This window comes from Aphelocoma coerulescens, chromosome 17, assembly GCF_041296385.1.
Source record: "Aphelocoma coerulescens isolate FSJ_1873_10779 chromosome 17, UR_Acoe_1.0, whole genome shotgun sequence".
NCBI classification, from domain to species: domain Eukaryota; kingdom Metazoa; phylum Chordata; class Aves; order Passeriformes; family Corvidae; genus Aphelocoma; species Aphelocoma coerulescens.
Genome location: NC_091030.1, coordinates 425,651 through 450,153, shown reverse-complemented (window position 1 = coordinate 450,153; position 24,503 = coordinate 425,651). Strand labels below are relative to the sequence as shown.

Here is a 24,503-nt window from a genome sequence, read left to right as displayed (position 1 = left end):
TCAGGTGCCTGGAGCAGGCTGGGTCTGGGGCAGAGAGAGGGGCAGGGCTGTGGGTCACCACGGGCCACAGGCAAGTCCTTGCTGGAGGCAGTGACAGATTGTGGCTCCCGAGTGCCCCGGGGGAATGGGCTGTGTCACAGGCTCTCGTCTGGCCGGGGGAGCTCTTGCTTAGTCAGTGCAGTAAAACCAGCTGGCAGGGGGCCCCAGAGCTCGGTGGGTGCTCTGCCAGATGAAATCTGGTCCCTGGGAAAGGCGAGGATGTAGCACATTCCAGCGGGTTGGGAGTTGCCAAACAGAGGAGGCGAATTTAATTGTAAAATCCCCCCTCACCATCTCAAATGTGCTGCAAAAGATGAAAACAATGGATCCTGCGGCCCTTGGGTCTGTGGCGCTGATCAGGCACGGTGGAGCCCCCACGCTGGTGGGCACCTCCCCGAGGAGCTGCCAGCGCTGGGTCTCGGGACACCAGCGCAGGAAAAGTCGCGGATGGGCGCAGGGGTGGCTGCAGGAGCAGCCGGGGTGTCCCTGCACTGGGCGGCAGGATGGCCCCGGGCAGCTCGGGCACCCACCTTGCGCCTGCCAGCCTGAGCAGTGACCTGGGGTTTCTTTCCCTTCTCAGCCCTCGGCTCCACCCCGAGCCTGGGGAAAAGCCGCGAGAGGCGGCTCAGGGCTGCCGGAGGAAGAGCTGCAGAGCACGCTGTGGGGAAGGCTGGACGGTGGCTCCAAGCTGGGGTGGCAGCAGGACAGTCCCTGCTCTGCAGCCACCACACTGGGGCAGCTGAGGGCATGGGCTGGCAGGGCTCTTCACAGCGGCACGGGGAGATGAGAGCAGCTGGAGCTGCCTCTTGCTTGAGCTCATCCTCCCTCCTCCACCCTGGGAACATCTTAAGATCATGGCCGGGCTGCTGCAGCCCAGGTTGCACAATCCCGGGTCCTTTGTCCTTTCCTTATCTGCCTTATCGAGGAGGAAAAGATAACCAGGCATCTTCAGTGCCCTGCAATCAGCACGTTTCTCAGGCTCGTAACTCCTCTTATCAGGCTGATCTCTCACCGCGGCCGAGGTTTCCCATGCACCTTTGTACTCCAAGAATGCTCCCAGGTCTGTGTTCAGCCTTGTGCAAAGCCTGGACAAAGCTATGAGCTTTCTCCCAGACCCCAGCCCTGGCTGTGGCCGTGGCGATGGCTCTGGCTGTGCCGGGGGCACGGCTCGGGGCTGGCTCGGGGCTGGCACGGGGCTGCAGACCCACAGCCTCTCCAGAGGCATCAGGAGCTGCCGGGTCCTTGCCTGAGCCAGCCGCGACAGGCACCCATCTCCTCGCCCCAAGGCCCTGGCTCGGACTGGGCTGACACAGAGGGACCTGGGCTAGAAGCAGGGCCCGTGGGGCAGGATTTTGGGCAGAAGAACCTGGCTCCCCTGGGAAGTTGTTGGCTACCACATTGGCACTGAAACCCCGGGGTGCCCAGGGTTAACGCAGTGGGGACTGGTTGTTCCCAGCCAAATCAGGGCTGTGTGGGCTCTGAAAGGGGAATGGGCACAGGTTCAAAGGAGGTTTGCCCAGGTCCTGCTCTGTCCCAGCTTCCCAAGCCCTGCTGTGTCCCCCTGTCCTGCCATGGAAGTCCCAGTGCTGTCCCAGTAACACTGACCCAGCACTGCAGCCGACAGAATAGGCTGGAGGGACTACAGGTCACCAGTGTCACCATCACGGTGGCCTTTCAGTGTGGCCCCCACTAGGAGCCCCTCTGTGTGAGGGAATGTGCGTCCCCCTGCCCACAGCAGACAGCCCCTGTCCTGTCTCGTGTCCACCCCACTGGGCTCAGCCCCGTGTCCATGAGCAGGACCTCGCAGTGGGGCACATGGAGCTGCGGCTCCTGTCTCGTCCCTACCTTGGGACAAGTCCCTTTGCCCCCACAGCCTCCCCGTGGCAATAGTTCAGGGTTTATGTGGGGCTGCTGGTGATCCCAGTGTCCCGGATGCTGCCATGTCCCCCCAGGTGAAGGGACTGTTGGTCCCTTGGACTGCACAGAGCCCTGCAGTGCCCAGGGCATGGGATGGGCCTCTGGCGTGGTCCTGCTCAGCTCAGGGAAGAACCTGACACAGAAATAAGCAGAATGGGGGTCCTGAAGCATCCCCTCTCCCCTGGATGTGGCAGCATTTGCTGATGGTGGGACATGTCACAGTGGGGACAGCAGCAGTTTGTGCTGTTCCCGTGGGATTAATTCCCACAGGCGAGCAGGGGTGGGCAGGGGCTGGCAGTGTGAGTGGGCAGCACGTGCGAGGCCAGGAGGAGATGGCTCTTGTGCTGAGCACTGCCCAGTTGGGGACAGTGCCGGGGGACAATTGTTGCTGCCCGTGGAGCTCTGCAGCACTGACATGGGGGTGCTCAGCTCCAGGGGGCTGGGGGCTGCAGGACTCAGCCCCTCACCCAGGCTCGTCATCCCCAGGGTGACCCAGCCAAGCGGGGGAGAGGTGAGCGAGAGGCGAAGGGGTTTTTATTTTCAAGATGTTTTATAATGGGATTATTAGTTCCCAAGAAGTGTTTCGAATCGATTTGGGAAGGAATCGCTTCCCTTTCTCCTCCGCAGGGCTGCGGTGGGAATCCAGCCTTTGGTGTGAACCTTGCAGAGCTCTGGAAGCCACAGATCTGACAAGCTCCCGGCACGCTGGAAGGGCTCCCCACAGCCCCCTGCACCCTACCCATGCCTTTTGCTCCATCTCTGGTGTGACTCCGGGGTGTGCAGCATCCAGGCAAACTGGGCTGCAGTCCCAAGGGAGCCGTGGCTCTACTGGGGAGGCCTCTGCCTGTCTGAAAGGGGAGAAAAAAAACCTCTTTCAAACCCCCCCCCTTTCCCCAGGAAACCCCTGTTTTTCAGGGGGACCCAGCCCTTCCCCGCTCAGTTTTCCTGCATGCCCGGCTGGCATCCTGTGCCTGGCGCCTGGTGGCCCTTTCACCGTGTCGGTGAGGGGAGTGCAGGCATCTTCAAAAGCCCTGGGAAGAATTTGGTGGGAGGGGGAGAAGGGGTTTTACAAGCTCCCATTCAGAAATGGTCACTTTGAAGTGATGTAGCATTTTCAACCCTTTGAAGAGCCACAATTAGGAGGGGGCTGGTGCAAGCAAAGGCAAAACTACGGGGTGACCATCACGGCCTTTCTCTCCCCAGGCTTTTAAGGGATGAACTTTCCCTCCCTGCCTGCCTTTTTCCCACGAGCCCAGGGGGGTGGGATTGGGGTGTTTGGGGGAGCTGGAGGTTTCCCACCCCCCCGTGCAGAGAAGGAGGGGTCTGCCTTTGGCTTTGCCCACCAGCAGCAGGACAGCAGAGGGAGCGTGTTGGGAGAGAGCAAATTGCTCAGGATCCCTGCAGGCACACAGAATGCCAGTGTCCTGTCAGTGTCCTGGTGCCGTGTTCTGGCCACGGAATTTTTAGGTGCCATGATGGGGAAAGCTGTTGGCCATGGGTGCTGGGTGCTGGTGCATTTCCATTGTATCAGATCTACAAATCCCACCCAAGGTCGATGTCCCTCCCTTCAGGGTCTGGTGCTCAAGAGCAGGGAGGCCTGCAAATCCCCCCCGAGAACATCTCCAGTGACAGCCACGACCCTGAGCACGGCTGTTTGTGTGCTGGGAACTGGGGGTGACCATGCCCCGCCAGCTCGGGCTGGTCACCTTCCCTGGGGAGGTGTGGAAGGTCTTGGGGGGTCAGGGGAGCCCTCGTGAACCAGGAGCTGGTGTGAGCTGAGCCTTCCACACTTCCCCCGGGCTGTGGCTCTTCCTGCTCATGCCATGGGCAGACCCTGCTGCCCAGCTGGGGGGTGATCCTGCCGCAACAGGGCGGCTCTGCCACGATGGGGTGGCCACTTCAGGGCTGTCCCCAGCCGTGCGTTCCCCCACGATAATCCCCAGCATGTCCCAGCTCCTGACGGCGCTGGGATGCAGGGAAGGGTCAGCCGGGAGTGCTGATGTCCCTCTCGGTCCCAGATGGCTCCTGATAGGGTCCCTGTGATCCTGAAGACTGGGATGGATACCCAGAAGTGCCGCTGGAGAGAAGCAGGATGCCTTTTGTTGTCTTAATTAGTGCCTGGGCAGGACAGACACCCCCCCACCCCCCGCCAAAACAGAGTCATCCCGCAGCAATAACTGCATCCTGCTCCCGGCTGCCAGGCTCCCTGATGGATGGGAGGCAGCTCAGCCCTTCCGCTGGCCGGATCCGGAGTCCTGCCGTGCCCTCACCGGGTGCCGAAACTGCCGGGCCGGGGCACTCGGTGTGCGATGGCAGCGATGCCCCGGCCCGGAGTGCCACGCTTAGGGCAGGCAGCTGCTGGATGCTGGTGACAACCCCCTTCTCCCAAACTCACGGGATGCTCCTCCCTGCGAGGCGGGGCAGAGCCTGGACCCTGCAGGGGTGACAGGCCCCTCACGAGGGTCGCTGACGGGCTGAGCACAGATCCCGTTCATCACACCAGTGACTGATGGTGTGTCTGCTGTCTCCTCTCTCCACAGGCTGCCCGGGGAGCCAGAGCTGCGGTGTCACCGTGCCAGCCTGTGACACAGCCCAGCCTGGCTGCGCCCCGCACGGCGAGCGGGCGGAGGGGGCGGAGCAGAGCGGGGCAGCCACGGGGTTGGCAGGGGTCACGGTCCTGCAGGTCGCTGCCATCCCCCCCGGGGTGCTGGACAGAGCCGAGCTCACCGACTTCTTCTGCTGCACCCGCTGTGGGAAGGTGTTTTGGGAAGGGTCCCATTTTGGACGCGTCGTCTCCCAGTTTCAGGATGTTCTTGTGGCCTCTGGGGACACACAGAGCGTGTATGAGCTGAGCTGAGCTGAGCTGAGCTGAGCTGAGCTGAGACGAAGCACGGGGGCTCCACAGGGGAAGGGGGACTGCCTGGGGAACCTCAGCAGATTTTGGGCCTTGAGTTTCCAGAGAGAGGCTGAAAGTGGGGAGGGGGGAGCTCTCATTTTGGGCTCCACCACAGAGAGCACTGTCACAGGTGCAGCAGTGGTTTGCGACAGCCCAAAAATACGTGGCCTCCATGAGATCATTAAAGCAGAGGTGGCTGAAGAATGGACTCTTTGCTTTATTTCCCTCTGCCCCTCTCCAAGCCATGCATGGTGAGACGGTGGCAGAGCTCTGTTAACCAAAACCACCACCCCAGCAGTGCCAACCCCACAACACCCACTCATCCCAGTGCCTCCTGATCTATGGCCAGGCTCACACCACTCCATTCCGAGCTGAGGAGCATCTGCAAAATTCCTCCTCTAATCTGGTTTACTGCCAGGCCCTGCTGTTATTGTTGAGAGGGCCTGAAGAGCTCTTGGCTGAGGTGTGATATTTATGGGCCAGTGAAGCACCTGCCCAGGCAGCTCATGCTGAAGTGCAGGACTTGTTTTCCCTCTTCCAAGGCTCCTGGCCACACGGTGCCAGGGGCTCCTTCCTCCCAGGGACATCTCACCCTCTGGCTCAATGCTTTAATAAAAGAAAAAAGCATTTTTCCACTTTAAACATCCCTCTTTTCCATAAGATCCATAAGATTAACACCTGAGCACTAATTGGTACAAGTGACCCTAAAAGGCAACCATCCCCACACTGCCAGTACCAGGCACGGAGCAGCCCAAGCCCCCCAGGCTCCACACAGACTCATCCGTGTGTCAGCATCCTGCTTCTTCAGGGTGTGTTCTGGGAGGGCAGAAACTGGGGACGAGGCGAAGCAGGAACAATGCAGAGCCTCTAGCTGTCAGCCCCCACGGCGTGTGGTGCTTGGTCATGCCGTAAAGAAACCTCTCCAGAATGGGATGAACCTTTCCAGGCCCTGTTTAGGGGAAGCTGCTGAGCCTCGCACATCTGACCACTCATGGGCACCTCCGGCCTTTGCTTGCTGGGTTTTCCAGAGCTGTGCTTGCAGATTTGTCTGCCACTGCTTCCACTGTGGAGGGGAGCTTGTGGGAGATGGGGACACACGGCCCTGTCCCTCACTCACCTGGGGACAGCTGCCCAGAAGGTGCCCTTCCCTCTGATCCCTGGGGACAGTAGGGTCACCTCCTGACCAACTCCAGGACTTTATCTGCTTGAGATCTCCCCAGTTTAGGGGTGAGCTCTTGTGCTTACAGTCAGGGCTGTGCTAGGGCAGGGTCCCTTGGGTGGGACTCGTTCTAGGGCACCAACCCAGGGCAGAATCCAGCAAGTGGTGTGTACCTGGGAGCATGGCACAAAACAGCTCCCAAAGGATTCCATCCAGCTCCTGGGGACAGGGGCAGTGGCTGGGACCCAGCACAGCACCTCTTCCTTCCTGCTGCCCGCAGGAGGTGGTGCCGTGGTGGGAAGTGTGCAGCAAGGTCACCTCCAGTCACAGACACGGTCAACAGCAAATTCCACGCCGGATCAGCCTTGAGGAGCATCCAGGAGGTAATAAATTGTCCAGTTTTGAATGGTGGATACATATCAAAGGGAACTAAAGCAGCTTTCTGATCAGTCTACAATATTGTTTCCTTATCTGGCTGCTTAAAAAAATAATGACAAAATCCCATTGTCTGTGTCATACTAATGTTTAACATTTATTAGGGCAGTAATGAGCCCTCCTTGGTTTTATGGAGCCGTTTGATCCTGCGTGGGAAGGGCAGCCCCAGCAGTGTTCTGGCAGGGATGAGCGCTCTGGGTGGGCTGCCCACTCCAGAGCCCCTGGATCCCCCGGCTCCTTCACCTGGGCTCAGCTCCTGCCCTTGTGTGACAGGATGTGGTCATGGGGGACGCTGGGATAAAACAACACTGAGGAAGGGTTTTATTGCTCTTTATCATGAATGAGATCTGACTGGGCAGCATCTATCCCTCAGCCCTGGGAAACCACGTGCTGCATCGGATGTCGGACGGTTCCTCTCCTCTCCTTGTGTCCTCCCGCACATCCTTCGGAGTTTGACGGGGACAAGGTGTTTGACGCTCAGGCCAGCTTTAGTTTACAAATGAATATATCAACATTGTTCCTCATCAGGCAGGAATGCACTTCCCTCCCTTCTCCCCCACCTTATCCCCATCCCCTTCCGAGCAAACTTCCTTCCTCCTGTAATCTGGAGCGGAAACCTCGCCACATATTTGACCGGCTCACAGAAGTCAGCTCAGTGTTCCCTGGCGTGACTTTGTGCCTTGAACTAGGGCTGGTTGGTCCCTAAGGCGGCCAGCAAGGCACGGGAGGAGGAGGATGGGGGCTGTACCCCTGCCCATCCTCATCCTGGAGCCGCTCTTCCAGCTGGATGCTCCAATTGAGCTCCCAGTTGCTCGGCTGCTGTTTTTGAACAAACCAATGTGGTTTCAGACACGGACCCAGCCCGAGCTGGCTGTGAGCTCTGGCCCTCGTGCTGCCCCACACCACAGGAATGCTGGTTCCACAGGCCAGGGGCGCTGCTCACAATGAGGGGAGAGGAGAGAGGGGTCGGTTGAGGAGGGACATTTGCATCAATCAGGTCTGTGTCTCCAGCCAGCTCTATCAGCACCTGCAAAGTGAATATGTGGTCCTTCCACGTGCCAGTTCTCCAGAACCAGAAGCCCCACAAGCAGCTGCCAGCACACCAGGTCAGGGACATGTGGTGGTGTCAGGCTGGAGCCATGGCAGTTTGGAGAACATGTGCTCAGTGGTCACAGGGACATCAGTCAGGGGGATGCCTCAGCACGGCCTGGCAGCACTGAGACACTGGAGCAGCCAGAATCCCTGCCTGTGGCACCGGGCAGGAATTCTCCATCTCCAAGTGTGTCCCAGCTGGTGGCCTTTTGCTCCCAGAGCATTTTTGTGCTGTCAGACACTGAGACCATAGGCTACCTCAGAAGAGCTGCAGCATTTCCAGCAGGGTAAGGACTGACAAGATGGGGCACTGGAGTGGTTAAAGGCCAAGCTGCAGTGAGATAACCCAAACTGCACAGCCCAGCACCACATCCTCCATCCCAGGGACACCCCTGCCTGTGTGGCCCCCAGAGGACAACGACTATGTGTAGTGTTATGACCCTGCCTGAGTCTCAGTCAGGTTTTAAATTCTGTTTGTCACAGGCTAGGAGGGAGGGACCATGCATCTACGGTGACATCCGTGGGAAGTGGCAGTCCCCAGACCATGTTCCTGCAGTGGCCCCTGTGGTGTGGGAGTCCCAGGAGGGTGCTCTTGTCCACAGAGCTTCCCACACCCCTCGTGAGGGCTTTGCTTGCGGTGCTGTGCTCCCTGCACAGGACACAGGGCACCCACACATGTCCTCACCACAAGAGCATGAGGTTTCCCTTGCAAACCCCCAGCTCTGGCCTCAGGAGCTCTGCCCGCATGGCTGGCAGGGTCCCAGCCCACCCGGGCACAGTCTGGGTGCCACCGAAGGCTCCTGGTGTGTGATGTGTCCATGGGGAGAGCATGAGGCCAATCCCACGGCCACGCCCCTGCGTGTGCAGCTCTCAGACCACACGGAGGACGGGTGTCCCCTGAGACACCCACAGCCCCTTCCCCACCAGGGACAGGGATCCCCTTTCCGGCCCCTAAGGGTGAACCCGCACAAGGGAGGCTGTTCCCACGCAGCAGCCCCAGCCCCGGCCGGGCTCCCCGCACCCCCACACCCCACACCTCGGCGGTGGGGCAGGCGGCACTGGCCGAGCCCCGCGGCAGCCGCTCTGCCAAGAAGCCGGGAGGCGAAGCGCCGGCGTGGCCAGCGGCGCAGGAAAGCTCCGCGCTTCCTCCGGCTGCGGGGAGCCGAGCGGGCAGGGCGCTCTCCCTCGCACGCCTTTCGCTGGGGCTCTGCGCTGGGAAGAAAAGCTCCCGTCTTTCCCACGCTCTCCGACACATTTTAATGAATTAAGTGGGGGCACGCCCCCTCGCCGCCTGCCCCGGATCCGTCCCCCCGGCTCTCCGGCTCCCTGCAAGGAGGCCTCGGGGGGTGGCTGGACTCTCGCTGCCGTGTCCGCCTGGCCGGGAGGACGGGCATGACCCGCTGGGATTTTTTGGAAGAGGGCTGCGACGTGCCCAGCCCAGCGCGCCCAGCCCCGGGGCGGCTCTGAGCCCCGCCGGCGGTGCCGGTGGCAGCCGGCCCTTCTCCGTCCCGCAGGCTCTCACGGGCACGGCGAAATTTGGCCGTCACGTCTCCTGAGGAGGGGAAATTTGTTCCGCGCCTGTCGCCGTGACCGCTCGCTTAAGGCATCGCAGCTCCGGGGCCCTTCCCCGCCTCCCGCCACGTCCTCCCCTCGCCTCGGTGGGAGCGGGGAAACCACTGGGTGGGACTGCTGGTTGTGCAGGGCCCCATAAAGCGAGGGCAGGGGCCTCTCAGCGCCCGCCGCGGCCCCTCGCAGCCCCTTGGCGGCCGGCGGGCAGCGGAGCCGTGCGGGGAGCCTGGCCCGGCTGTCACACCGCTCCCGGCTCCTCTCCGGCCACAGAGCTGGCTCCAAACTGTAGTTGAAATGCAGCTTTTCAAATTTGTCTTTTTTTTTTTTTTTTTTTTTTTTTTTCCCCTGCTTTTCGCTCTTTCCCCTCCCTCTCTGGCCCCGTTCCCAGGCCGAGTCCTGCCCCCACCTGCCAGTCCCGAACATTTGCATGGCTGGGTCCCTGCCCGGGCTCTTTTTCTCACCAGTGTCACTGGCAAATGCAGATTTGCTTGCGAGGATGTAACTCTGGCCAAGTCCCAGACCGGGGAGGTGTGAGCAATTCCCACTCTCCCACGGCTCGCTCGCAGAGCTCCACACCTCGCAGGGTACGGCCCGTAAATGCACAAAATCAGCTGTCCCGGGATATTTAGGAGTGAAAAGGAGAGGGCGAGCCAGGAAGAGCGGAGCCCCGACCCCCAGGCCATCGCACCCAGGTCCGGCAGAGCTGCCACACGACCCCACCGCCTTCCCTTTCCCAGCTTTGCCGGGATGGGTTTGCTGGGATTGGTGCCAGGGGACGGTCCCGGGCTGCGGTGGCTCCAGCGCTCCCCGCACGCTGTTTGCACTGCGGGCTGTGCCGGCCCCCGGGCACAACCGGAGCTCCCGTGAGTCACCGTGAGTCACAGCACGTCCCGCCGCTCGCAGGGAGCCGACACAGGGAGACAGGACAGGGATTGCCGCTGACACCATGGCTGGGGTGATGGGGACAGAGCCACCGCCTGCTGCCCGGGACGGGGCCCTCAGGGGGACGGGACAGGCAGGGGTGGCTCCTCTTCGCTGTCCTCGGGCAAACCCCAGAGCTTCGGGCCCTGAGCCCATCTCAGTGCCTGTGCCAGCGCTGCAGAGACCGCAGGTCTCAGTGGCACAGGGACATCCTGGGAGAAGCTGCACAGGAGAGCAGAGGGGGGCTCTGCAGCCCCCAGCAGCAGGAACGCTCCAATCCCCCCTGTTCCATGAGAACGATGGACTGCGACACACTCCCATTAGAGAGGTGTGATGGGGAGAGCTCTGGCCTGGGGAAGCCAAACCGTCAGAGACCAGACAGATGGAACTGTGATAGAGATTGGGATGAGATGGGCATAGGATGGGCATGGGTGAGGAGATGGGGATGTGGATTGAGATGGGGATGGGGGTGTGCATGGGCATAGGATGAGGGTGGAGACAAGGATGGGATGGAGATGAGCAGATGGGCAGATGGGCAAGGAAATAGGGATGGATGCAAAGATGGGGATGGGAGAGGAATGGGGATAGGGATGAGAACAACTAACTGCAGAAATGGACTTCAAAAAGAAGACCCTTATGGGAGGAGAATGAGGAGCTGCTTCAACAACTCCTTACAGCCTAAATCCAGCTGGGATGAGAAGAAGGACCCAGATGGGGCAGGAATGGTCCCAGGCTACTTCAGCTGCTGGGGAAAGCCATGGGAACAGGCCATGGGGCAGGTCACACTCGGAGCTCAAGGCCACTGTCCTCCAGCCGTGTGACAGACACTCCGTGATGGCACATTTCACCGGCTGGGGCTGAATTTAGCAGTTGGCCGATTTCTCCCTTTCCCTCCCCAAAAGGACACAGCAGCAGTGCCAGGTGACAGCAGCTAGCCACCCAGCTGCCCCGGCGCGGCTGCTGTCACCTCGGTTTATGACACGCTCCTTCCTCTCTGCGCGCACCTCCCGCCCGCTCCTGCGGACCAAATGCCCGGGAGGCGGCGGGAGCTGGCCCGAGAGCGCCGCTTCCCACCTGGACCCGCCGTTTGCTCCCCGGGGACCAAACGGGAACGGGAGGGGGGCTGAGGACTGGGGGCAAGAGGGCCCCCCCGGAGCGTCCCCCCAGCACCGTTTCTGGCTGATGCACTGTTTTCGGGATTTTTTTGCCCATTTTCCCACCTCCCTACGGTGTCCGCAGCTCCCGGCGCTCCCGCACCAGGAATGCGGTCATCGGCTGGGCAGCGGGTCCGACCCCGGATAAAGCCCCGGGCAGCCGAATTGAGCCACTCCAGGGCTGGCGGCATATAGTGAGGGCTGCATCTTTTCCCCCTTAAATCAATCGTACCCGTGGGTCCCTGAAACCCGGTGCAACCCCCCTGGGAGCCCGCAGAGGGGCTGGACCACGCGAGCTGAACGCCCCGTTCTGCTCCGTGACCTGTCCCTGTTGGCTTATGGGGACACAAACCCGCAGCAGCACGGGGGCCCCCCCCAAATCGAGGGCAACCGCAGCCCCGTGGTGACCGCCATTCCTGCGGGTCCCGGCTGGGGGGCCCGAGCCGAGCCGAGCCGAGCCGGACGGAACCGAACGGACCCGAACAGAACGGAACGGAGCCGAGCGGAGCCGAGCGGAGCCGAGAGGGGCCGAGCGGGGCCGAGCGCAGCCGAGGCGGGAGCGCCCCCCATCGCCCCCTCCCTCCCTCGCAGCGCGCGCGGCGCCCGCGCCCGTCCCGCTCCCCGCGCGGAGGGGGCGTGGCAGGCACGGGAGGGCACGCCCCCCGCCCCTCCGGGCCAATAGGCGCGCGGCGCCGGGCCCCGCCCCCGCGGCGCGTCACGGCCGTGCCATTGTTATGCAAATAAAAGGGCGGGTAAAAGGCGCGCGCGGGGCCGGGGCGCTGCAGAGCGCGGGGCGCGGGCAGCGGAGCAGCGAGCGCAGGAGGCGGCGGGGCCGGGGCGCGGCGGAGCGGCGGCAGCACAGCCCAGCCCCGGCAGCGGCCGCAGCACCGCCCGCCCGCCGCCGCATGCCCGGGCGGGCGCCGCCGTCGCCGTCCATGCGGGGCGGCGGGGCCGAGGCGGCGGCATGAGCCAGAGCGAGGTGTCGCCGTGCGCGGCGCCGCCGCCGCCCCCCAGCCAGCGGGTGTTCCAGGAGGCGGTGCGGCGCGGCAACACCAAGGAGCTGCAGTCGCTGCTGCAGAACATGACGAACTGCGAGTTCAACGTCAACTCCTTCGGGCCCGAGGGGCAGACGGCGCTGCACCAGTCCGTCATCGACGGCAACCTCGAGCTCGTCAAGCTCCTGGTCAAGTTCGGCGCCGACATCCGCCTGGCCAACCGCGACGGCTGGAGCGCCCTGCACATCGCCGCCTTCGGGGGCCACCAGGACATCGTCCTCTACCTGATCACCAAGGCCAAATACTCCGCCGGCGCACGGTGATGCCGGGGCTGCCCCCCCCGCTCCGCTCCCCCGGGGATGCCGGGACCGCTCGTCTGGTGATGCCGGGTCCCCCCCACCCCGCGCTCCCCGGCGATGCCGGCTCCCGCTCCCCCGGTGATGCCGGGGACCCTCCCCGCTCCCCCGGCCGCCAGAGCTGCTCCCGCCCCCGCCCGGGGGGGGGTTTGGCGAAGATTTGGGGCCCCACGCAGAACACGCCACCGCTTTTACATTTTTAAGTTTTTTGGTTGTTTGTTTGGTTTTTTTAAATCTTCCAAGGGTTGTTTCCTACTGTAACGTGGTTTTTTTTCCTCCATCTACCTCGGCTGCACTCACAGTATTCACGGTTTCAGTTTGACATCTGGGCAGATGCTTTAACACCCCCCGTTCCCTCCCCGCTAATATTTAATCCCCTTCCCGCTCCCCTCGCTCCCGACCCTCCCATTTAAAGTGTTCTGGCTCAGAAACGAATTCATTTCAACGCCCCTCAAAAGCCACCCCGCAGACCCCCACTGGTGCCGGGGTCCCCTCTCCGGTGCCAGCCGCGGCCCCGGGCGCGTTGCCCCGTGCCCAGTCCCCCGGGCTGGGGCTCCCGGCCGGCCGCGGTCCTTCCCGGCGAGGAAGAGTGGCAAAGTCTTCCTCCTCTCCAACGTTCTCCCAGTGTTTTCCCACCGCTGACTTTTTCTGTCGAGGCGACTCCGTTGGAATATGACAGACGTGGTTTTCTCACCCCGATTGCTCCTGGGTTTGGTTGATTTTGCGTTGGGTTTTCTGCTTTGGTTCTTCCTTGGGTGTCCGAAGAAAGTCTGCGTCCTCACCCGCTCCACGAATCTGTTTAGCACACGTGAGATCCCAGGAAAAGACATTGAGTCCTTGTGGTTTTGTGTGTAAAGGGGGATTAGCAAATCCTGGACTTTTTTTTCTTTTTAAAAAAAAGTGAAATAAACTCTAGAGGCAGAGGATTTGCTTTTGCACAGAAAAGGGGCGCGAGCGCTCTCTGCTGCCTACAGAGATGCTGGAAAACTACTGAAAAGAGTTTGGGAACTTTTTTTTTTTTCTTTTGGTGAAACTTGGATAACACTTCTCAATGCAGAACGATTCACTTGACGTACGTACACTCACCCGCCTTTTATAGGAGATATATATCCCGACGTATATATCTTTATAAAGGAAAGGGAGGAAGCAGAGCAAGCCACCCGAAGGCGCATTTTGAAGTGACTGCACGTATAATCGCAAATGCTGCTTTTTTATTGCTATGGCACAAGAACATCCATTTGGAAAATGCGGAAAAGTTCAGAAGTCTCCTTTCTCCCGCTGGTCTTTCAGCCCTCTTCTCCTCGTCTGCACTAAAGCCATCCGTATCACTGCCGTCTCCCCACTCTTTCCTCTCTTGCTCCCTGCATCCAAACCATTCCGATTAAAAAAGAGAAAAGAAAATAGTTACCTGCTGGTTTATTGGGGTTGTGTCTTACCTATTTATCATGTCTGTATATATTTGTGGGTGAAGATTGTGAGCCTGGTTTTGTTTGGAGCTGGTGGTGAGTGTTTCAAAAATACGGTTTGGGATATATGCTTTTTGTTGTTGTTCTTTTTTTTCTTTTCCTAGTCTTAAAACTAAAAAAGAAAAAAAAAATCCTAGAGTCTGCCCTGATTATTTCCCATTGCACTGAATATTCTGCTTTGTCTCTGATGGTTTCACCTGCAGTTGTTTGGGGTTTGTTGGGGTTTTTTGTTTGTTTTTGTTCTTTGTCCACTTCCACAATTTGAGATGATTTCAAAAGCTCCAGATTTAAAGAAGAAAAAGAGGGGGGAAAAAAAAGCCCTGTCAAAAGTGTCTACTGTTAATGCTGTAATTTGCAAGGAACTGCTTGGCCGAAGTCTTTCTGTGAGCATGGAAGGGGGTGTCCAGCACTTCCACTGGTGCTTCTGTGCGATAGTTACGGGGTGGGAACAAGACCTTTCCTAGTGAGGTTTTATCGTTGTTACCAGATGGTTGCACATTTTATTTTTTTTTTTTACGTAAATGGATTTGTCACAATGAAATGTCATAACATTTATGACATGATATTAAAAAGTGTATTGTAAAGCCAAGTTCTAGATGGATTTTTAAAAAGAAATCTTGGTTATAAACCCAGTCTAAAGGGAGCTCTGTCCAGTGTTGTAAAGACAACATGATGTAACCCATATTTATATTTTTATAAAATACCTATTAAGACTGTGAATCTCCTGTGTGAATTGCTGGGTGAGTTGTTTAAGAAAAGTATTGTTCCTTTCCAGACTCCTGGAGCTTTAGACACGCTGAGATTTTTGGGAAACTGTACGTCGGGGAAGGGGGTTTGCTCTGAAATTGTGAGTTGATGTATTTTTACATCCCTTTGTATTTTACTGAAAAGCTGCTGCCCTTCCTAGTCCCTAGAGTTTCAATTTTCTATGCAACCCCCACACCCCCGTCTCTCTTGATCCTGAGAAGTAAAAGGGATGCAGATTGATTCAAATTGAAATGAGGGTCCCCCCACCCCCCTTGTTGGCTCATCGTGCTGCTGACCCTTCACGCCAAAACGGGGAGTACAAGAAAAAAAAAAAGAGGCAGGTGGGGGAGGCTCTTTCGTGCATGACTGGTTGCCTTCCAGCAGTCATCTTTTTAATTATTATTATTATTTTTGTAAGAAGAATATATTGATAATGTCAGTGAAATAAGCAGACATTGAAGCTGATGCACAGATTGCTCCAGAAAGGAGTTTTTCTGTAGATTTTTCTTTAGATGCGAATACCTTTTTTAATTATGTTAATTAATGTTAAGAATTTTTAGGCTTATATTGAAGCTGTATGTGGGTCACTATATGATCATTTCTAACTGGATAAAGTCTGTACAGTACAGCATATTCCTGAGTGTATGATATAGACCTGTAGCCCCAGAGTGCGAAATTTATAAATAAATTTTTCATTGATCTTTTTATAAAAAAAACAAACCAAGGCTTTTTTGTTTGTTCTTTTCCATGTGGTTACTGGCAATGCTGGGTGTTTCCTGTGGTGGGGGGAGGGGGGGCTGGCTGGGACCCCAGGTGTCTCCTCTGGTGTCAGACCTGCAGCTGTTCTGGGTTTGAATGCAGCCCGCGAGCTGGATGGCTGGGCTGGATTTGGGGGGAAGTGTGTGGCCCCTTCCCACAGGCTGGAGGAAGTTCCCTGCGCTCAGGGGTGTCCTGGTTTGCCCTGTCCCAGTGTTCAGAGGCTGGTGGAGGGGTGATGGCTCAAACCAAACCCTGGTGCTGCATGGGCACGTGCTGTTTGGGACGTTCCTAGAGATGCTGCTTGTCCCCAGGGAGTGAGGGCAGAGCTCAGCAGCCAGTCCTGGGCCTGGGGAATTTGGGGTGCATTTTTGGGGCTGCAGCCCCAGCCTCTCTGGCTGAGCACCCCGCAGCTGCCTGTGACCATTCCCAGCCTTTTGATTTGAGCATGGGCCCCAGCAAGGGTTTGAGGCCCCTCGGGCTGTGGGGACGAGGTCAGTGGTGTCTTCAGCTGCCCCCAGGAAGGGGCACAGGGGGGTCAGCGTGGCCTCTCCATCCCCAAAGGCTTCTCTGTCCTCTGGCGTGGCCAGAGGGGGCCCGTGCCCGGAGCTGAGCTCTTCTCCTCGGGAGGCTTTCCAGGCAGGAGCGGCTGCTCCGGGAAGGGGGAAGAGCAGAGGCAGCCCCGTGCCTGCACTGGTGGACCCTGCCCGGGGCCAGGGCTTTGAAGGCAGGATGCAGGCAAGCCTCCCTCGCTGGCAGCACAGGGGGGTTGGATGAGGCTTTTTCTCTATCAATAATTCTGCCAGCTCTGCAAATGCCTAAATCCCAGGGAAATTTGTGCCGGCCCAGTTTGGCTCTGGGTGTGGGTTCCCAGGGATGCAAGGGGTGGCGTCCTGCAACCACAGTGGGGAGGAAGCCTGGAGAAAAGGCTCAGTGTGACCTTTCCAGGTTGGCCAAACTCCACTCCAACGTGCCAAGCCCCGTGCCATCTGCTGCCAGCACGGGCCAGTGCCTGGCACAGACACAGCTGGTGTCCCCAGGTGCCCTGGGGACACACAGCCGCCCGGGCAGCAGCCCAGTGTGGACAGTCTGAGTGCCCTGGATGGATTTGAGCAGGAGAAAAAAGATGATGCCAAAACCCTCAGTCACAGCCACTGGTGGTCCTGGGGGTCCTTCACCCAGGGTCCTGCGGCAGCTGCTGACTCCAAATGTGTTGGGAGGTGTGGGGTGAGCACCGCTCCCCTCTCCTGCCGTGGCACTGTGTGACAGTGACCACCAGCCTGTGCCACCGAGCCTCCCAGTGGCTGTGCTCCCCAGGGCACACGGGGTTACACCTGCAGGTGGGGATCAGCCCAGCCTCATCCCTCTGCGCTTGGAATGCTGCAAAGCCTCGTCCTGGCGCCTGCGTTGGGATGTCAGGGAGCTGGGCTCACCTGGCTCGGCTCAGCCCTGCAGCTTCTCACCCTTCACCTTGTCCCAGGGCCCCAGCGAGCTGGGCTGGGCCAGCCACCCCCTCAAGGAGGGGTTTTTCTGGGGAAACGCAGCATTCCTGTGCATGGCTCCTCTCCCCACAGTGGATGGGGTGGGCTGGGGTCTCCAGCAGCCCCTGATTTGGGCACCCCCCTGGAGCCAAGCCCAGCAAAGCCACTCTATGTTCCCCACATGTGATGGCCCTGGCAGTGGGGATGTGCTGAGGGCACAACTGAGCCCCAACCCCAGGGCTGAGCACCCCAGGGAGCAGCTGCCCTGGTGCCAGGCTCCTCCCAAGGCCTGTGGCCACCCTGCTTTGCTGCTTTCCTCTGCAGAAACCCTGCCCAAGAAATCTAGGAACTTCAAAGACTTGATTTTTTCCCCTTTATTTCTTTCTCTTTTCTATTTTTGTTCAAATAACACAAAAATATTGGATGGTTTGGTGGCGTAAGCGCATTCTTCTGGCATTTTTGCCTGTCCCTGGCTGCGTGTTATTGTCCGTCGGCCGCATTACGTAGGTGCTCTTGTTCCAAGAGAAACCAAAGCAAGAATTTGAACTTTCAAGTGCTTCCTGCCATTGTCTTTTGCTTTTGTTTGTGCTGCTGACTCCAAACCAGATGGATCGGGCTCCCCTCCGGCTGGGGGGCGATGGGAAGTCAACACAGCCCGGCGAGGTTTGACAGCTTTGTCTTCTCTTCTATTGCCCGTCATCCGTCAAGCCCGGCCATCAGCGCTGAATCGGCCGCTGCATATGGATGCGGGGGAGGAGGTGGGATTTTATTTGAATTTCAGGGAGCTTAACACAGTAAGTAATGAATGAGAAAGAAAGACAGCGAGCGGGCGAGCAAGAGGGGACAGGCTGTAATCAAAATTCAGGACATTTTAAATGGATGCTTTGTTGGGAGTTTGTATGACTATGATAATGCCACAGCCCGACAGTCCAAAGAGGAGTTACCTTTTTTAACAAAAAAAATCACAATCAACTTCTGTTCGGTGCCAGTGAGGAGCTGGTGGCTTGGGCTGCCCAGCCAGGCTGGCCTCCTTTCCAGACTTCAGAACATTTTGCCCCTTCTCAAGGCTTTCTGGGCTCCATCCGTCTGTCTGTCTGTCTGGATGGATGGTCAGCAGCACCATGCAGGACAGGACAGCTCATGATTTCAGCCTGGTTTTGCTGGTGACCCAAAGCTGCTGCAGTATTTAGTGCTGGGACTGGGTGCAGAGGTTCTGTCCCCCACATCCATCCCAGGTCACCCCATTCCTGCAGCATGGAGTAATTTTTTGCTCTTCCTGGGGTGTACACGAGCTTCACGCACTGCCATGAGGTGAGTGTGGGATTTTCAGTGCCAACTCCCATGCCCTGAAACCTCTGCCACTCTACAGGCCCCCATGCTTGGAGGACTGTGTCCTCCTCAGGATGCTCCCAGGCCTGGGATGTACCAGCACAGTGCAGGCAGCTCCTGTTTCTCCTTGCTGCAGCAAGTGACCCCGGGAATGATGCTGCTCTATTGTGCAGGAAGGAGAAACCTCTTCCCAAAAGCTCCTCAGCTGCCATGTTCCTCTGCCACCATGAGCACCCATCTTGGGTTGCCCAGGGAGAGGTGACCTCTGGGTCTCACCCTGGGTGGGACACAGACCTGTAGGTTCAGTGGCATTTTTGGCTTTTTTTTTGTTAACAGGTTTCTCCTCCTGAGAATAAATGGTCAAGCAGGGCAACGTCGTGGTTTGACTGGTTTTGGGGAGGACAGTGGATAGGGTTTGTGTCTGGAAGGGTGGAAGGTGCTTGGCTGGAGGGACTGAGGGATGGAAGGGGGCCTGGGTGGATCACTGGGGACACAGAGGGTGGAAGAATGCAGGGAGAGGGGCTGGCTGGGAGGGATGGGGAATAGAGGCCTGATGGGATGGATGGGTAAGGGATGGGTAGAAGAATGGAGAGAGGCAAAGCTGGACAGCTGGAAGGATGATGGGGTCAGGGATGGTTGGGACAACTGTTTTAACTGGAAACTCCTCATTCAACCTGACTCCCAAGAGCGTTCTTGTGGCTGGGAGCAGATCCTGGGGGCAAGCCAAGGAGAGCAGCACCTCCAGCAGCACTGTCAGGTGATGGCAGACCTCAGCCCAGCTGAGCTGGTGGTGTTCTCCTGGCTCTTTTTAGGAAGAGGCTCCCCAGAAAGGGAAGATTCCCCAACCAGCTGCATGTTTATCCCAGTAGGATGGCTGTGGCTCTGCTGACCCCTCCTCAGTGGGACATGGAGGACCCAGGTATGAGCACAGAGCAGTGGCAGAGTGGGCCCAGTGAGCAGAGCCCTGAGCAGCACTGGCTGGAGGGGACGTGGACAGAGGGGACATTGGCTGGCCAGCACTCTGTGGCTCTGCTGTGGTGCATTTGAGGGGCAGCTGAGGCTGAGCCTTCACATGGAGCCTGAGCAGCACCCTGGGACTGATGGTTTGTGCTCTGAAACACGACAGCACCATGAGCAGATCCTGGCTTCGAATGAATCCTGCCACCAAGGAGAGCCTCTGCCTGGAAGCAGTGACTCTGCAGCCTCCTCTCTCCCCAAGACTGCAACCTCAGTTCTTGTTTCTTCCAGGTGAAAAATCCCTTCTCACCCATGTGCAGTCCCCAGCAATGTTCTCACACATGAATGCAGTTGCACAAACAGCCTCTGAATGTGTGCAGCCCTCAGGGTTTCCTGCCCTGGACTAGACTCTGATGTCTCCATGTGGTCACCCCTCCAGCTGGGGCAGGAGCTGGGTGGCAGCTCCCTGGACTCCTGATTTCCTTTAATTATGTGTAAACCACTCAGTCACTGAGTGGCTGGAGGGCTTTCCCTGGAGTGGGTGCAGGAGCTGGAGGCACTGTGTGTCCTGAGGGTTTCCCTGGGTGCCCCATCCCATGCCCAATCTGCCCCTTGGAGAGGAGTTGGGTTTTTCCAGCAGCCCAACACCCTTGGGGAACTGCAGGTGCAGTGACACTCACTGGGTCCCTCGCTGGAGGCTTCGGTTTGGAGGTCACAGATGGGGGACCCCAACGCTCTCCTCAGGGGCCTGGGGCACCTGGTGGCCCGAGGGAGCTGGGCTGGGGGTACAGGAAGGTGCTGGCTCGGCACCCACCGCCCGCCTGTGCCCAGGATCTGGGGGGCACAGGGCAGCCCTGGCCTCACTCCACAGTGCCAGGATTGGGCCTCGACCCCCGGCACAGTGCCCAGACAGGGAGCCTATCCCCAGTGGGTCCCCACATTGCTCCCTGCTCACATTCACAGCTACGGTGACAACTCTGAGACGCCCCCGTCCCATTTTCCACTCACTGCTCCCCCTCATTCAAAGCCTCTGTCCTTTTAAGCTATTTTTTTCCCCTCCTATTCATTTCCCGGACGCCTCGATCCTTTTCTCCTGCCTAGCCCCTCTCCTGAGCAGCTGCTATGCTAATAAGCATGAGGCAGAAAAGGGAGCGAGCCTTTGCCGGGCTGGGGAGGAGAGAAAGACCCCAGAGCCCTCCAAATGCTAAATAAATCCAAGGCTGGAGCAGCATCCCCGAACAAAGAGGCCTGGCCTCCCCCCTCTCTTCCCCTCTTCCCAATTCCACCACCTTTTCACATTCAAATCCATTAAACAGCGAGCAGAAAGACCCCGAGTATTCATAGCATTGCATTAAAGAGAAAGCCCCGTGGTCCCTCTCCATCGGGGCCGGGCGGAGGGAAGGGCTCTCCATCCCCGCCGGGCTGGGAATCGCCCGGCTCCGGCCCCTGGGCTCGGCGGAGGGAGGACAAAAGCCCCTGGCACCGCACAGGGAGAGCATTTGCCTTTCCCCTGAGATCCGGGGATCTTCCCCACATGGGACTCTTGGGCTTCTACAGTGGGATGGAGCCCCTGGTTCCTGCAGGCAGCTGCTGGGGGCTGCACTGGGGCCTGGGGGTGCAGCAAGGTGGGGCCCCCCACGCCTCCTGCCCTCTGACGGTGCTGGGGAGTGCTACAGCAATGACAGGGCAATGGGGACACCCAGATTTGAGGGTGGTGAAGATCTCCCCCAGGCAAGGGCAGGTCTCTTGATCCCAGTGATGGGCGAGGAGGGAGAGTGCTCCTGCAGGGCCGGGCACAGCCAAGGGCGCTGTGATGGTGCCCACCTGCCCCCGAGCAATGACCAGCCACCGCTGTGTCACCACGGCTGGTGCCTTCCAGCACAATGGGAGCCTTGGGCTGGTAATAGAGATCCCTTTTGCCAAAATTGATGATTTCATACCCACTGTGCCTATTTTACCGTGAAGTCAGAGCAGCTTTCTGGTGCAAAGACCACAGATCTCGTTCCCTGAGCAGGAGGAGGCAGGGTTAGAGGTGCATATGCAGTGGGCTCCCTATCAACTGCTGAGCCTGGTGGTGGGATGCCTGAAAGGATGGGACTCATCTTTGGAGGAAAAATAGGTGGGCGTCTTCTTCTTCTGCCTTCTGGGATGGAAATGGACACTCACCTCCAGGAGGGATTTCATGCTCTTCTCAGGGACTAATTTTCTGCTGGAATCACAGAACTCCAGGAGATGGGGCTTTTAGTACCAGATACTGAAAATCTTTTAAATCCATGGACTTAATATGCTAGGATTGAAGCTGTCTGACCGATGTCAGCTGGACCATGGAGACCATGAGATGGTCACCTGTGATGCTCAGGAGGCAGCAGTGCCTGGAACCCTCCTGCACAGCTCGGTCAGTGGGGTGGGATTCAGCTCTGATCATGGGGGTCCATCTGAGGAGGCATCTGGGTTCCACTGTGGAAGAAGGGGAAGGCTGGCAGCACATAGAGCTTCCCTAAGCTCGTTTTACTGCTTGAGATGTCCTGGCATGTCCTTCCTGGCCTCTGCCCCAGGTTCTGGATCCATCCCAGGTGTCCTGGGCACCCTGAAGCGTCTCAGCTGGCACACAGTGCTGTCTTTAGGTGCCTGAATCCTGCTCTGCACCAGTACAGTGAGGAGTCTGGAAGGTGATCAAGGCTGCCCTGACAGGCCACCTCTGTGGGCTCAGCCATATCCCACCCTGGGCCCCTACATTTGTGTTTACGTGGTCACCAGGGCTCCATCCTGACCACTGCAGGTGGGGGGTGGGGGGTCTTCTAAGAGACAGCACAGTTAACAAGCAGTGGGGCACCACCATCTCTGCTGCCAAGGCTCTGTCTGGAAGTGCCCCAGCCCTTCTCCAGGTCTAGCAGACCCCACCCTGCTGCAGGCTCCAGCCTTCCTTTGCGCTCTGACGCCTCCAGTCCTGCAGGATGAGCCCCACAGCTCTGCTGGGGTGAGGGCTGGGAACGTCCCAGAGACACAAATTGCCCCACATTGCTCCCAGACTGGTCCAAGGGCTGCCGCAGCTACCTCCTCATCCTTGTGGGGCCGGCTGGGGACACTGTGTCCTGAGCTGGCCGGGCTGACCCAGGGGACCTGCAGGCACCGCGGCACCGCTGTCTTCCATCGTGGCTGCACCTCGAGGAGCGTGGTGGGACCATCCTGGGCTGGTCTACCTGCGGCAGCAGGTGGGACAGGGGGCCGGGGCGTCTCTCCGAGGGGTTGGCCGGGGAGAAAGGTCCCTGCTTAGCAATGCAGGAATGCAGGTCGGGCTGAATGCGGCGGAGGCGGGTCTGATCTGGTGCCCCACTAAGCCTCCATTCTTTCCCAGCCGGTGCATCTTGTATTCAGGCTGCCTGCTCCTAAGCAGAGCGTCTTTAATCCTTCCCTTGTCTCCTCCATTCCCTTTCAGGCCTTTGGCCAATGGGAAGGGGATGAGCAGCTCTCTGCAGGAAGGAAATTAAAAGCGAGGAGGAGGGTAGGGAGGAGGAGAGCGCGGGGAGGGGGACTTGGAAGGGGAGACAATCCTGGAGTGGAGATGCCAGTCATCGGGGTCTCAATAGCCCCATTCACCCTGCCCAGCCACACAGAAAATCAGGGTCACCAGGATCCATGCCCTGCCTGGAGACAACTGTTGCTTTATTCTTTTTAATTGCTGGAAAACGCAGAAAAGTTCACTTGTGTGTGTGGCTGGCCCCGGTGGGGGCTGCGCCGGGGGGCGCGGGCGGCGGAGGGGCGGGAGGGACGGGATAGAGCCCGACCCGCAGCGAGAAGGACACAAAAAGCCGACGCACGTGAGGGTGGAGGCTGCGACCCGGCGCGGCGGAGCAGCATCTGCACGGCCGGGCAGCCGAGCGGCGGCTCGGGCACCGGGCGAGCGCCGGGACGGGGACAGGGCGGCATCGCCCCCCCGGCATGCATGGGAAGGGCTCCCGGGGTTTTGGAGTGGAGGGACCAGGCAGGGAAGAGCCGTGCAGACAGACACGTGTGGGCAGATGTGTCCCCACATCTCCGGGCACGGAGATGGCTGGTTGATGTTTCTGGCTGGAGACGCAGAGACCGGGCAGCTCGGAGCACGCATGGGACATCCAGTGGCACACTGACACCCAACCCGAGGGTGCTGACACAGCTCCCAGATGGACACAGGGCTGTGCCATCTCCACTTTGAGATGCTGCTCCAAGTGCCACCCCAGTCAGGTGGAGGTTCCACCTCTGCACCCGCACAGCCATCCCCAGGGATGTCCCAGAGAACAGCTCTGGGGAACCAGCTACCCCAGCTGCCCTCTCGCTCTGCCATCCATCCCTCTTGCTGTCCCATGTGCCCAGATGTGGCTGAGCACCAGTCTTGACACACAGGCCATCACGGGCTGTTGCCACCCATCAGCAGCCCAGCAGTGCCACACTGGCAGCTTGGCAGCTGCCCTCCAGCTCTGATGGGTGATGAGTGCCAAGGGACAAACTGGGAGAGGACACGAGTGCCTGGGCCAAAGATGGAGCCAGTCCCATCCTGCCTCCAACAGCGACATCTCTGTGCACCCTTCCCCAGGCCTCCTGTGAGCCGGGGGGGATTTGGGCCTGTTGCAGCCTTCAGATTTGGGTGGCACTTCTCTCCCCAGTCCAGCCTTGTTTCCATTTGCTCTGCCCTTTGCTGAACACTCAACTTTCCTGTGTGAGGAGCATCAGAGATGTGCTCCCAAGCACTCCATGACCCACAGGACACAAGGCAGTGTCTTCTGAGGTTTCCCTGATAACCACGTCCTCTTGCAAGTCATAGAATTCCAGACTGGTTTGGGTTGGAAGGGACCTTAAGGCTCATCTTTTTTCTACCCCCTGCCATGGGCAGGGACACTTCTCATTATCCCAGGTTGCTCCAAGCTCTGTCCAGCCTGGCCTTGGACACTTCCAGGGATCCAGGGGCAGCCACAGCTTCTCTGGGCACCCTGTGCCAGGGCCTGCCCACCCTCACAAGGAAGAATTTCTTCCTAATATCTAATATAAATCTCTCCTCTTTTAGTTTAAAATAGTTGCCCCTTGTCCTATCACTGTCTGCCCGTGTAAGAAGTCACTCTCCCTCTCTTTTACAAGCCTCCTCTTAGTACAGCCTTCAGCGGTGCCCATCGCTGCCCGGGAAGGGGGCAGGGGGACTCAGGGAGGACCCCCGCAGGAAGGGGGGCTCAGGGGGACCCTCCAGCCGCCCGCGACTGCGGCGG

General features: G+C 58.9%; 2 protein-coding genes across 11 annotated transcripts in view; both read left to right on the top strand.

The window, feature by feature from the left end:
• Positions 1-5,078, top strand: part of EXD3 (exonuclease 3'-5' domain containing 3) — a 214,431-nt gene extending 209,353 nt beyond the window's left edge. For 9 of the 10 annotated variants that reach the window (XM_069031640.1, XM_069031645.1, XM_069031634.1 and 6 more), the window contains one exon: positions 4,497-5,078. In XM_069031640.1, coding sequence (XP_068887741.1) covers positions 4,497-4,813 — 317 coding nt within the window. In that variant the 3' untranslated portion in view covers positions 4,814-5,078. The remainder of the gene's footprint in view (positions 1-4,496) is intronic. The other variant, XR_011155543.1, reaches the window with a different exon arrangement.
• A 6,884-nt stretch (positions 5,079-11,962) lies between these two features.
• Positions 11,963-15,441, top strand: NRARP (NOTCH regulated ankyrin repeat protein). Its single transcript, XM_069031894.1, has one exon. The coding sequence runs from the start codon at positions 12,147-12,149 to the stop codon at positions 12,498-12,500; it is 354 nt and encodes a 117-aa protein (XP_068887995.1). The 5' UTR covers positions 11,963-12,146; the 3' UTR covers positions 12,501-15,441.
• Positions 15,442-24,503: the final 9,062 nt, after the last annotated feature.